Source organism: Meles meles, chromosome 3 (assembly GCF_922984935.1).
Source record: "Meles meles chromosome 3, mMelMel3.1 paternal haplotype, whole genome shotgun sequence".
Taxonomy (NCBI): domain Eukaryota; kingdom Metazoa; phylum Chordata; class Mammalia; order Carnivora; family Mustelidae; genus Meles; species Meles meles.
In genome coordinates, this window is record NC_060068.1 from 44,894,864 (window position 1) to 44,908,017 (window position 13,154).

A 13,154-nucleotide genomic window follows, 5' to 3' on the forward strand; every position below is an offset into this window, starting at 1 on the left:
GAGGAGGTAGCTGTGCGGGAGAGGCGCGCCAGCCGCGTGTGGATCCAGCCGTTAGAACTTCCTTCTTACCCTCTCCCCTCCCCTTCGAGATTCTGGCCTGCCTCCCTCCTCCCCCGAGTCCCTACCTCTGTCTCTCTCCCTCTTTCTCTCTTTTTCTCTCTCTCCCGCCCTCCTCCTCCTCCCTCCCTCCCTCTCTCTTTCACACACACACACGCACACACATTTGTATTTTGTGCTGTCGTAAAACCCACGTGTCCGGCCGGGAGGTTGCCAGAGCGTGGAGCTGAGGGACCAGGACGCAGCGGCGGCCGAGCGCAGCAGCCCACCCGGACTCGGATCCGCGCCCGGGCCGGCCCGCACTCCCGCGCGCTCTGTTGAACTGCTCCAGCGCGCTCCGCGGCCTCCGCGCCAGTCCCTAGAGGCTAGGGAGGGTTTGGGGCTGCCGGACCACATCAAGGGCTTTCCTTCCCCTCCGCGCAGGGGCATGTAGCGCAGCCGGGACGCACACTCTCCCGCGCGCTCACGGACACACACGCACGCACCCGCCGGCAGTTCCGAGTTTCCAGGTAAGGCGAGGCTTGTCTAGGGCTGGGGGTCTTGGGCCCCCTCGGTAGGAAGCTGGAGATCCTGGGCTAGGGGCGGGGGGCGAGACTGTCCCGCCTCCTGGCGCCGGAGGCCAAAGAGGCTCCGGCGCTGCGCCACTCCGGCTCGGGTAGGCTCCGGGCGCCCGCCGACAGCGGGGTCTACCTCCTGACTCCGAGTTGTGCGGGCGAGCGCCCTCGCGCCGGGCTTCAACTTGCGGGCCGGGAGCTGAGCGCCCGGGGTTGGAAGCAAGGCGGGGTGCACGGAGCTCCCTTCGAGCGGCGCCGCGGCTTCAGAGTAAACTTTGCGCCCTAGCGGAGTTGGAAAGAGGGAGCCGCGGCGCCGGGCGGCAGCAGGCGGAGCCCGGAGCTCAGCTCTCGCTCCGGGGTCTGGGCGATCATCCTCCCGAGCCCTGGGGCCCGGCTCACGCGCACCCTCCTCTCTACCCTCTGCCCCCAGCTTGAGAGGTCGGACATGCTGAAGCCGGGAGACCCCGGCGGCTCGGCCTTTCTCAAAGTGGACCCAGCCTATCTGCAGCACTGGCAGCAACTCTTCCCGCACGGCGGCAGCGGCGGCACGCTCAAGGGCGGCGGCACCGCGGGTCCCCTGGGCGCGCCGCAGCCTCTCCAGCCGCTGCCGCCGCCCCCGGAGCGCGCAGAGCCTCCGCAGGACAGCTTGCGCCCGCGGCCCGCCTCGCTCTCCTCTGCCTCCTCCACTCCGGCGTCCTCCTCCACCTCGGCCTCCTCTGTCTCCTCCTGCGCCGCCGCGGCCGCGGCGGCCGCAGCGCTGGCGGGTCTCTCGGCCCTGCCCGTGGCGCAGCTGCCGGTGTTCGCGCCTCTGACCGCCGCCGCCGTCGCCGCGGAGCCGCTACCCCCCAAGGACCTGTGCCTCGGCGCCGCTTCGGGCCCGGGCCCTTCCAAGTGCGGCGGCAGCGGCGGGGACCTGCGGGGCGGCCCGCGCTTCCGCTGCAGCGCGGAGGAGCTGGACTATTACCTGTACGGCCAGCAGCGCATGGAGATCATCCCGCTCAACCAGCACACCAGCGACCCCAACAACCGTACGTAGCTGCAACCCGCGCGCTCTCCAGGGGCGCGGGCGCCGTCGAGCGCAGGCGTCCAGCGGGGAAGCGGGGCGGAGGAGCCGAGCTGGAACTCCGGGGTGTGGGCTGGTCCAGGCCTCGGCTCTGCACCTCTCAGACCATTGTGGCAAAATTTTCCCGTTAGAGAAAGCGAGAGAACATATGGGAAGCCGGGTGGCACCTCAGGGTTCCCTTTTCCTTCCCCCCTCATTCCCTGCTTCGCAGCCCCGCGTATTTAAACCCGAGCTGCTCGAGGACCGGGCACACAGATCTCTGGCCTCCCGTGGGATTGTGCCCGGGGCCGGGCGGGTAGGAGCAGCGCACGCGGGGGCTTAGCTTGGCCTCAGTGGGACACGGGAGGGACGCTCTGTTCTTCTGGGGACCGTGAATTCCAGGGCTTGTGTCTCCTTCTCCATACCTTGCTTCTGGAGTTAACTTCATCTGCTTATTTTCGGGCCGCCGGGTTGTCAGGGGACCGGCCGAGAGCCGCGGGAGGAGGAATTTTTGGATGACACTGGGTCAGTTTCTTCCTGCAGGCAGGCATTATTATTAGGTCTTATATTTATTTAGAAAGGAGAAAAAGAAAAATTGCCAGCTACTTAATGAGAAAACATTTCCAACTGCAGGGTGGGGTCGTTCCCTGCGGATCCCGCGTTCTCCTTGCCCCCGCGATCCTTTAAACATTCGCAATCCGTAGGCACGTTTATTGGTTTACTTGTTTTGTTTTAATGATTGTGACAGTGGTTTAGTATTAGCAGTGTACTCTCCTTGTTGCCCAGTACATGGCAAATGCCTAATTCAAAAATTAGGCAAAAGCCTAATTAGAGCTCGAGAGTCTCTTCTAGCTTCGATTCCTATAGCCAGAGTTTCAAACGCTGCTCACAAGTACAAGCTCCGTTTTGAGGTCTTGCAACAAAAGGCTAAATGGAGGCCAAGCATGTGCATTGCTGTACACCCAGTTCTTTTTGGTAGTGTCAGAAGTTACCATGTGAACACCTAAGGCATTGGTGTAGGTGCTCCATATAGTTCCAGAGATCTCTGGAGAGAATATTAAAGGTGAAGAGATGCAGGTTGAAAGCAGTAGAGGATTTGAAAGCTCAGCGCTCACTTGGCCCTTTTCATGTCATTCTTCGTTTAGTTCCTGCAGGAGGAAAGTTGATGATAAACACCTATAATCATTCTATTTTGAATAAGCCCCTTTCTGCAGAATGTCTACCGCTCCCCGAACTTCTTAATTCCATGAACTTCTTAATTCGTTGTAAAAGCAAAATAACTACAGGTTTTAGCTAAAGGACTCCCAGAGTCATTACTTTGATGAGGAAACACTAGACACGAGCCTAGTGATGGCGGTATTTCAGTCTTTTCATAAGGGATGGGGATCGTTTTTCTGATGGAGATAATTATTACTAACAAAAAAGAGCAGTTATATTTACTTTTTCCCTCTCCAGAGCTTGAGGGTAAAGTACTGGTTTAAAAATGAGGGTTTCTCCTAGAATTTGCCCTGCTGTTAAGAAGAGGTGTGTATTTTGGAACTTTAGAAGATTTGATAAAATTGTATTGTCCTAATGGATTTCTAAAAACCACTTATCTTCCTCCTGAATTTCTTGAATATGTTGTTTTCATAAACAGTTCTTTTTTAAAAAAAAAAGTGAATTAAAAAGGCAAGAAACGCTTTGGAAAAGACAGTTCTGAAATACAGCCATTGTGGCCTGAGCGTGCCTCATCAAACTTGCAGTTTCTCTGCTGAATTAAATGAGTGTCGGAAAGGATGGATGCAGCAGCACCCTAGACCTCTGGCTGTGCCCTGGGCTCCTGTATTGTTCACAGTGCAGTCTTAAGGTTCAGTGCATTTTCAGAAGAAAATCTAGATTAATCTGAGAAAGAATTGGGAGAGATTACTCATTAATATGTGGCTATTGAGCCATCTGATCATCCAGGTAACATTTTCCTCTGGACGGAGGAAATGGATTATGATTTATTTAAATTATTCCCATTGTGTTAATCTTCCGGTATCCCCTTTTAAGTCGACTGGACTGCTTCCCTGTGCAAAGTGCGGGGGAGACCACAGAAGGCAAAGAACGGCAGTTTGTCCTATTAGAGGTTGCACTTCTCGTTGTTTCCTAATTAAAGGGCCTTTGAGAAAGAAAATGGAAAGCTGAGGTAGCTTTGTGTAATGCTGGCCGAAGGGGCCTGCCATCCTTCCAGAAACTTCTTTGGGCCAGAGTACACACTCATTGGAAACCTTGGGATGTGTTTTCCAAAGATAGAGTGAGAAGTGCTTGGGTTTTATCTGGGGAGGGAGGGTGGAGAGGGGGGTCAAAACAAAATCGAAATGCAAAGGGTGGGAAACTTTGGGCCCCCCCCTTGGCAGGGGAAGTTGGTCTGTTACTTGAAAGGTGGTGAAAACCGGAGCTGCTGCTTATTCCCAGGTTGTATGAGGGTGGGGGTGACATTGGGGTGGGGTGAGGGGCTGCCGAGAAGGGAAGCATCTATTAATTTTTCTCCTCTGCACACACTTTCCTAGTTTCCTTTTAGGTTCTTGCCATCTGCTTGTAGAAGCAATCTGTGAAGTGACCACTCCACATTGCTTCATTTTATTATTTTGTATTTAGAAGGATGTTGAGTCATTTTCTTTCTCTTACAAGGCTAAGAAAGGGACCCCCTCAATTCTCTTCCCTTTACAAGAGTCCCTCTTTGCCTCGGAGCAACAACCCAGTAACACGTGTGAATCATTAACACTCGCTTCACCTTGAAACTTTATTGGCATCTTTGGCCAAGACCACAGTTAAGGCATAGCGGAGGGTCCTGTAGTTTGCTTTCACACGAAAGGACTTAAAAACAGCAGACACTGTATATGCTGGCCAGGGTGAACTCCCCCAATATATTTCTCTTATCCCTGTGGGTTTATTCCACCATGGAAGTACACTTTCCCCTGACTCTCTGAATGCCTATTTCCCTCCTTTTTTCACCTCCTTAATCCCGGTGGGCGGTGGCGTAACAGAAATGGAGGACGGGGCCTTTCTTCCGTGTCTTGTATTACCGTCCGCCCGCATTTGCTGCCTGGTTGTCTAAAGCCACTGATTAGGTCAGGCTCCTCCGCTGTTGCCTCTTCTCGGCTTGGGGAGTGGGTGCCTTGCTTGAGACCCCGTCACTCTTCTTGGAAGGTAGAGAAAGGTGGCCACAGGGCGCCCCTGGTGTTTGTACGAATGATCCCGGACAGTGTCTTGGGCCTGGCTGATTGCCTTTGCAGACCTTTCAGGGAAGGTGTTCCTTTTATCCATCTGGGAGGGAGTTGGCAGCTAAGTCCTCCCCGAGGCGGGGTGGTGGGGGGGTGTCTCTCCGCCTGGGATGGGGACGCTTTGCAACTTCCCCAGCTGGAGGTCTCTGCCTCCTTGCACGTTGGGGGAGCCTTGCTACGCAGGGAACAGTGGAGGGAACAGCACTGGCAGGTACTCAGGTGTCAAGAGTAGGGCGCGAGGCTTGGTAGCGCCACACTTTCCAAGGGCTTGGGGAGAGGGGCTTTGTAGGAGAAGGGAATCTGGGGTTTGTCCAGTAGCCATTGGGGGGGGGGGTGCTAAAAGGAAGGTACTATCTGACCTGCCCCAGTCTCTTCCCATCCAGCTGGGAAACGCAGGTCCTATTTGGGGGAGCTCCCGAGCCCAGTAACCCCGCAGTGGGGTCTTCCTGCCACTAAGGCCCAGGCTCCGCAGCTCCTGACCAGCGTCCCCGCTGTCAGCCGCCAGCGACTTAGATTTCAGACCTAGTCCCTTGTGGGAGGGAGGCTGGGAGCCAGCGTGTGGGCTTTCGTGTTCTATTTTTCTTTTTCTCTTTTCTCTCTTTTTGTGTGCAGGCCTAGCCCCATCCCGTAACACACATGATTTAGCTATTTTACATCATTCGTTATCTAGCGCCCTGAAACTGAACATAGAGCCATATATTAGATTGAGGTTAGAAGAGGTGGCGACTGTTTATTTAAGGTGATAAAATGGTCCATCAGCAGTAATCTCCATCGATATGTGCCACCAGGAGATGAAGGATGAGGGGACAAGCCACAATTAATTGCCCTATGGTTTTGTAGGGGAGAGTGGAGCCAGCCCAGGCCCGCTTCGATCTCCTCTCCCTCCTATTCATCATCTCTGTGTTGTGTATGGCCGCCTCGCAGGGGCAGGGGCCAGCCAGGTTTATCTCGGCGCAATATTCTCCCGCCCGCACACCCTGGCGCTCCCATTTAATTTATTAAGACAGTCATCAGAAGACAAGTAAAATCCACATTGCGTCCCCCCCTTTCTGTTCCTCCCCCTTTTGTCTCTCGCTCTCGGTCCCTGGGCCAAGCCGGCAGCCAGGCGGAGCGGGGGAAACCCTGTGCCTGTGCGATTTCGCAGGGAGCTTTAGACTCGCCTAGAGAGAGCGCTCCAGAAGGTTCCGCGCGCCCACAGTGGCTCCCCTCACCGGCGGCCGGGGCTAGCCTGCCTCGCCTTCTGGACGCGCGTCCGGGGCCTCTCCCTGGAGCCCGAAAGGCCCCAGCGGGGTGGAGGCCGAGCAGCCGCGGGGAGGGGGCGGTGTCGCGGCCACTTAGGTCTCGTCGGGGAGCCCCCGGCTGGCAGGGAGGGGCCGAGGCCTTCAAGGTTTGGACTTGGGTGCCCTCCAGGGGCCTGGGCCTGGCCATCAGCCCCGTCCCGTCTAGCCGCTGGCGCGCGAGGGCTGGCGACAGAGCGCAGGCTGGAAGCCGGGGGCGTGCACCCCGGTGTGGGAGCCTCCGGCCGCGGCGCCCTGCTTGCCCCCAGTCTCCGGACCCCGGCAACCCCGCGCCCGCGCCCGGAACGCGCACGCCGCTACCAGCAGGCGGCACTCCGGGGGCGCTTCGCCGGCCGGGATCGATGGGCGCCCGTCTCGCCGGGCTCGGCCGGCGGGCCTAGGGGCCACGACCTCCCCGGCGGTCGGGGACGATTTATAGCTTGGTTGTTACTGCCGCCCAGGCGGAGAGGCAGACTTCTCTGCTGCATCTCGGTGTCCTTTCCAGAGGATGAGGGAGGGCAGGCGGAGGCCTAGAGGCATCGTGGAGCCGAGGCTTGGTGTGGTGGGGGTTTTCCCCACGGGTCCTGGATCTGCCCTGGCCCACACGCGTCCGTCAGCCTCCCCAGACAGCAAAGAAGGCCTGAAACGTTTTAAATTTCACCTTTCCTAGAACGCGAAGTGAAACACCAGGAAAGAAAACCATGGCCTGCTTTGCCCCCCTTTACCTTCAAATAGGTCCGTTTTCAACTGCAGAAATTGTGTGTGTAGCGGGAAAAACACTCCCAACAGTACACAAGGGTATGAAATGAAGAGTGAAAGTCTGCCCTTCCTTACACTTGGCCTGGCCTTCCGAAATCAGGCGGTGAATTCAGTTTGTAACCTGGTGCTCCCTTCTCTTATTCAGGGATGCAGAAACAGGAGCACTGATAGACCTACTAGAGATAGAGGAGGGAGGGACCATGATCTCTCCTATTGCCTAATCCTAGAAATGGCATTGCACAGTATCTTGCTTGGAGATTTATGCTTATATTTCCTACAGATAGAGAAAACACTTTACAAATAATAATTAGGGACTTACGGAAAATTACCCTTTTATTTTAGGATAACCCAAGAACGTTTATTTGCTTACTCTTTATGAATACAAATAGGCTTGTATTATGTATTTCCTGACATGGAATGTTGTGTGTTATGTATGTGTGATATACATTTTGGAGGGGTGCACTTGGGGCATCTAGTCAGCTTGTCCCTTAGACCTCCTCTTATAGGTGTTTATGGCTCTTCTCTAGAAAACACTCTGCTAGAATGTTTGTCTCACTGTGCCGCTTTTTGCAACCCCTGAGTAATAACTTGTCTGAAGCATCTTCACGGTCTTCTGGGACCCTGAGACATAGAGTTAGAGGCCAGCTGTTTTCAATAGAAGAGGTTTTGTATATTAAAAAAACAACAAGATGTAAGATGTAATTGGATGGCATTAGTCAACTTCTTCAGCAGAATATTTTGATGGAAGCACGAGGTGGTTTATCAGTTAAGACTCACGTAATTAAAGTGAATTGGCCTCCCTTCCGCTGCTGTGGACTTCACGCACCAGTAGTCTTCTACATATTGGGAGAAACTCTGCCTTTTCTAAAGCAAAATGCCACTATTAAGTTTTTCAACACCGCTGGAGACCATTGAAACTTAGGTAGAAGAGAGTTTTGGAGGACTGCTTGGAGGAAGGGCTAGCCATAGTTTTATCCTGTGTAACAAATATGGGGAGTGTGTTTGCTATCTGTGCGGTGGTGGCCAGAGTTGGTATTTTTCCTCATTTTATTACTGATGTATTTGGTCTGATAGTACAAGTTGCGGAGATGTGGGAAGTTGACAGGATCTCTGGTGTGGACGGGTGGGGAGTGAATACCAAATGCTCTTGCTCCTTACCCTGTGCTTGGTTGAGCCAGCCAGAAAGGGAAAGGGAGTTAAGCAGCTCCCTGGAGTGATTTGATTTTTATTTTTTACGGGGCATGTTGCCTTTGCTTATTGCCGTTTGTTTTAAGCTGTTTTTGCTATGATACTGAAAGGTCATCTCTGAGGTCAGGCACTAAAATTCAGAATCTAGGGTATCATCTGTTCACTTTCTGATACGTTTGACCTCCCCAAACCCAAGTGTGGGAGAGAGATGCAGAAATCTCTGCAATTCACTGATGCTAGAGCAATTTTTGTAGCCCCCCCCCACAATAGTGCTTTCAGTGAAATACTTCAGTTCTATTGATTATGTGTTTGGGTATAAAACTCTCCCAGCTTTCACTGGTCTCCATAGATCTTTAGATCTGGAGGCTTTGAAGTCATCCAAATATGACTGTGAATCTTTCTACCACTTTCTAGTTTCTGATCCTTGGTCTAGTTAAAATTGCTCGTGAAGCCTCAAATTGCCTCATCTGCAAAATGGGGATCATGATATGATATTTGGTTCAGGGTAGGTGTCTGGAATGCCATAGGCACTGGGTGACTTTGAATTTTTATCATCTTTCTTTGCATTCCCCCCTTGTCATGAAATTGTCGTTTTCACAGTCAGAAGGTTGAGAGGATGTGTGAAGCGTTTCTGGAAGGGCTGACGTATGCTAAGGTTAGGAATACTTTCCATCTAGGCTCTAAAGTCAGAAGCAGAGCCTGATGCACTACTTGGATTAGTTGGTGTTACTGGGAGAGGTGGCCTTGTGTGATAGAGGCCCAGAGGCATGGGCACTTCCCCACCTGTAGAAACAGGTTGCTGCTTTTCACTTGGGGGTACTGGGACCCCTCCAGGAAGCTGCAGTCAGAGGGTCCCATCATTTCCTGGGCTTTCTTGGGAGGAGTGCGAGGTAGGGGGCTGAGGAGAAGCATGGCCGGCTGGAGCCCTTCTCCACTGAGATGGGAGGAAACAAATGGCGAAACCAGGGTTCGCTCCCTGCAGCGGGGTTACCCTTAGGGGTTCCTTCCTTGAAGATTCCTCAGTGATTCTCTTTGTTAAAGGTTACCTGGGCCTTCCTCTGTCTTAGCAGGGATGGGACACACTTAGAGCGATCCCCCAGGCCTGGCAGCGACCAAAGCCAGGTGCAAGAGCTAGGAGGCTCCGAATGTCCCCCAGTTCCTGCCATCCGTCCGTCCGTCTGTCACTAGCCACGGGGCTCCCTTGCGTGGGGGGTGAGGCACCGCGGCTCCCCAGGGAGGCTGGGCTGGGGAGGCCGGGTCACGCTGGCGGGCGCCTAGGCTGCCTTGCTGAGGCAGGTCTGCAGGGCCGGGGCGCAGACACCGCGGCTCCGCCAGGCCCATTAATAACCCGGAGGGCGCTGCGATCCGACAGCGCGGTCGCCGCAGGCCCTGCTTCCCGCGGCCGCCTGGCCTTTTCCCATCCAGTTCGAGTGCAGGGACCCTGGGCGTCCACAGCCACCGGACCCCAGCGGGAGGGCGAGGGTCCCCTTGCGCTACTGGCTGCTCTGGGGAGTGTCGGAGAGAGAGCCTTGTTCACAACAGTTCCCCTTCGCTTACAAGTCCCGAGAATTGCTTGCAGCCTTGGGGATCAACCCTCTGGGCAAGAGTTGCGGCCCTCCCACTGAACCATTACCCTGATCCTTAAATTTGCAATTAATTCCTTTTTGGCTTCTGGGAGGAGCTTGCACTCCAGCACAGGCACTCCAAACCCGCCAGAACAGTCCCCCTTTTCCCACCCGTGGCCAGAGCGGGCTCCATCAGGGACCCCAGTGCCAGTGGGCCCTCCGCGGCCGGTGTCGGGTGTGCTGGAGGCCACCGGCGGGCCAGGGTGACTCTGCGCTCTGGCGCAGGCACCAGGGCATGGGTGGGTCCCTAGGGAGTAAACAGGGCGCTCTGTGCCCTGTAGCTGGTAGCCCACCTGCCCCAGTGATTTTAGAAGGATCTTCTAGAATTGTAGAAAAAAGAAAACCAATTATACTCAGGTGACCAAAGTAGAATCTCTCTGAGACAGAAGGTTGAGCAAGAGATGGGGTCTGCTCCTGGCACAGTGAGAAACACACCTGCAAACCCCTGGTCATGAGAGGACTCCTGGGAGCAGGGGAGAGGAGCAGAGGGAACTAGAGAAAGAAGGGAAGAAGGAGAGAGAGACACGCCTCGAGGGGTAGAAAGCAGGCCTTGGGGGATACTCTGTGAGGGCCACACCATCCACTCCCAGCTCGCCAGTTTTTTTGGGGCACCCGGGGGCTTGCCCCCCACTGGGCCGATTTGGGTGCAGCGATTTCCCTCTCCCCATCTTCACAGTGGCCTTGGCGGCCTGCAGGGCTCAGCTCGGCTGGTGGCTTCCCGGGAGGGGATGGGGTGGTCTCGGGTCTCTCTCTCCAAGGACGGGCCTCCCAGAGCGGCGGGTTAACCTTCTTCCTTCCCTCCCTCCCACCCGTCTCCGGCAGGTTGCGACATGTGTGCGGACAACCGCAACGGGGAGTGTCCCATGCACGGGCCACTGCACTCGCTGCGCCGGCTTGTGGGCACCAGCAGCGCCGCGGCCGCCGCGCCCCCGCCGGAGCTGCCCGAGTGGCTCCGGGACCTTCCACGGGAGGTGTGCCTGTGCACCAGCACCGTGCCCGGCCTGGCCTACGGCATCTGCGCGGCGCAGAGGATCCAGCAGGGCACCTGGATCGGGCCCTTCCAGGGCGTCCTTCTGCCCCCGGAGAAGGTGCAGGCCGGCGCAGTGAGGAACACACAGCATCTCTGGGAGGTAAGCGCCTTGCGGCCCAGCACCTTCTCAGCCCTTTGGAGCTTTGGCGGGCGAAGAGCCTGACCCTTGGTGGGGGGGGGGGGGGGCAGGGAGCAGCTTTGGGGAGAGCCTCCCTCGTTCTCCAGATGGCAGTGGAAGATAGGTTTCTCTGGTCCAGCAGATGCCAGGTGTCCGCAGCACCTGCAGAAGGGAGGTGCCTGCTTTGGCCTGGCCCAGCAGGAACCCAGCAGGAAGACCGGGGGTGGGGGGGGGTGGGGGGGGTGGGGGGGTGGGGGGTGGGGGGGGGTGGGGGGGTGGGGGGGGGTGGGGGGGTGGGGGCAGGTTTCTGTGCATAACAAGCCTCTGTTCCAGCTGGGTTGGATTTGACTGTTGGTCTCCCTGGGTCTTGAGAGAAAGAAAAGCCAGCAGAGGTGACAGAGCAGAGAGAGGAAGCTGGGGCATTGGGGTGAATTTTGTGTCTCATTCTGAGCTCTTCCAGGATGGTTTCGGGCACTGGGCAAGAAGGAACATAAGCATAAACGGGAGGAAGAGAGTCAGGCTTCTTTTCTCAGATAAAACCATTTTTCTTAATGCTGGCTTGAGAGCCTGGGGCATGTTTCCTAATTTTCAGAGTGTCCCAAGGAAGCAAAATTACCTCATGAATCAGAAAAATCACAAATTCTGCTCCTTCTTGGACAAAGTACAATGATGCAGTCTTCCACAAGAGAGAGCATCAAAACAGAGGGAAACTCGGAGCACTTTGATATCGCCCAATTAATGATACTATTTCAGTGGCACAGTCTTACCTCATGCTGTTATTTAAAAATCAGCAGTGTATTTGAAAAATGTTAATCTGAGATTTCTCCCAGAGCTTTACCATTGATTTCTGAGACCCAGCGCTGAAGAGGCAGATTCTTAGCCATAGGTAGTCCCCCCAACTAGCTTTAGCCACCTCTCATCCATGGAGTGCTTTCCGACATACAAGATGGTTGAAGTCTTACCCTTAGGGCCATATGTAAATCTCACGGAGGCCAGGCAGTATAATGGAAGTAGCCAGAAAAGAAAGTCTGTCAAGTGCCAGAGGCCAGCTTGGCCAGGACCTTAAGGCTCCATTAATGGGTCATTTCTGTATACGCTCATTGTGTCATACACTTGGTTGCTGGCCTGTCAGGATGGGCATGCTCCCTGTGAGCTGCCGCCTAGTCACTGACTAAAACTCGGGGGACTCGGGGCGCCTGGGTGGCTCAGTGGGTTAAAGCCTCTGCCTTCAGCTCAGGTCATGATCCCAGGGTCCTGGGATCGAGCCCCGCATGGGGCTCTCTGCTCAGCAGGGAGCCTGCTTCCCTTCCTCTCTCTCTGTCTGCCTCTCTGCCTACCTGTGATCTCTGTCTGTCAAATAAATAAAAATAAAATCTTAAAAAAAAAACAACAAAAACTCGGGGGACTCAGTAACCCACTCAGATTTTCGCTGAGCCCTCCAGCCAGCACTGTCTTAGGCCCTGGAGACACAGTGTTGTGAAAAACAAATCTGGTCTCCACAGGCATTCTATGAAGGTTGGCATGGGGCACTGGGGCCTGAGCCGGTAAAACCCCCTTTGATGGGGGGGCAAGGAGCTAAGTGGTTAAACTCACAGCCCAGGAGCCCAAGATGGTAACATGGCGGCCACGGGACGCACACCCCACACTTATCCAGGCTCCCAGGTTCCATTTCGCTCCTAAACTGGAAAAAACAATGACACATTTTTAATCTTTCAGGATAGGATTTCTTGAGTGAGGAAGAAAATATTGGGCGTCTTTATGTCACCAAAGAGTGCCTTTTTTTCTTTCTTTCTTTTTTCTTTTAAACAGATTTTTTTTTTTTTTTTAATAGGAAAACGGCAGGAGAAAATGCCTTGGTACGTAGAGCCAGGTTAGAAGTTAGAGCTTTTTGGATTGGAAAAACTGACAAGTGGGGAATAATCAAAGCATCTGGTTTTGAAATATTTCCCAGTTGGTTTTTGTTTCTGACTAATTAGTTGTAACCTCCAATGCGGTTTAAAGTTTATAAAACACTTCCAGGCACTTTTCATGTTCCAGTAGTGTTATTAGGAGCTCTAATACCCTACAGTTAAAGGTCTGCCAATACTTTTCCGAGGAGATGGTGAAGCAGTTGTTCAAGGGTACAGATTTGTTCCATCTGTAAATGGTAAAATTGAACACTGTCATATTGCCCTCTGATGCCCCAGGTTTGGAGTTCATCTATTTTTAGAGTGTCAGGGGACACAGTCATAAACATGGAAAAAAAAAAACAAACCCAAC

General features: G+C 54.4%; 1 protein-coding gene across 1 annotated transcript in view; it reads left to right on the forward strand.

Moving 5' to 3' along the window:
- The first annotated feature begins 301 nt into the window (after positions 1 to 301).
- The window catches only part of PRDM6 (PR/SET domain 6), a 101,765-nt gene continuing 88,912 nt past the window's right edge, over positions 302 to 13,154 (forward strand). Inside the window, exons 1-3 of the mRNA XM_046000422.1 lie at positions 302 to 566; positions 1,042 to 1,639; positions 10,570 to 10,877. Of these exons, the coding sequence (XP_045856378.1) occupies positions 1,057 to 1,639; positions 10,570 to 10,877 (891 nt within the window). The 5' untranslated portion in view covers positions 302 to 566; positions 1,042 to 1,056. The remainder of the gene's footprint in view (positions 567 to 1,041; positions 1,640 to 10,569; positions 10,878 to 13,154) is intronic.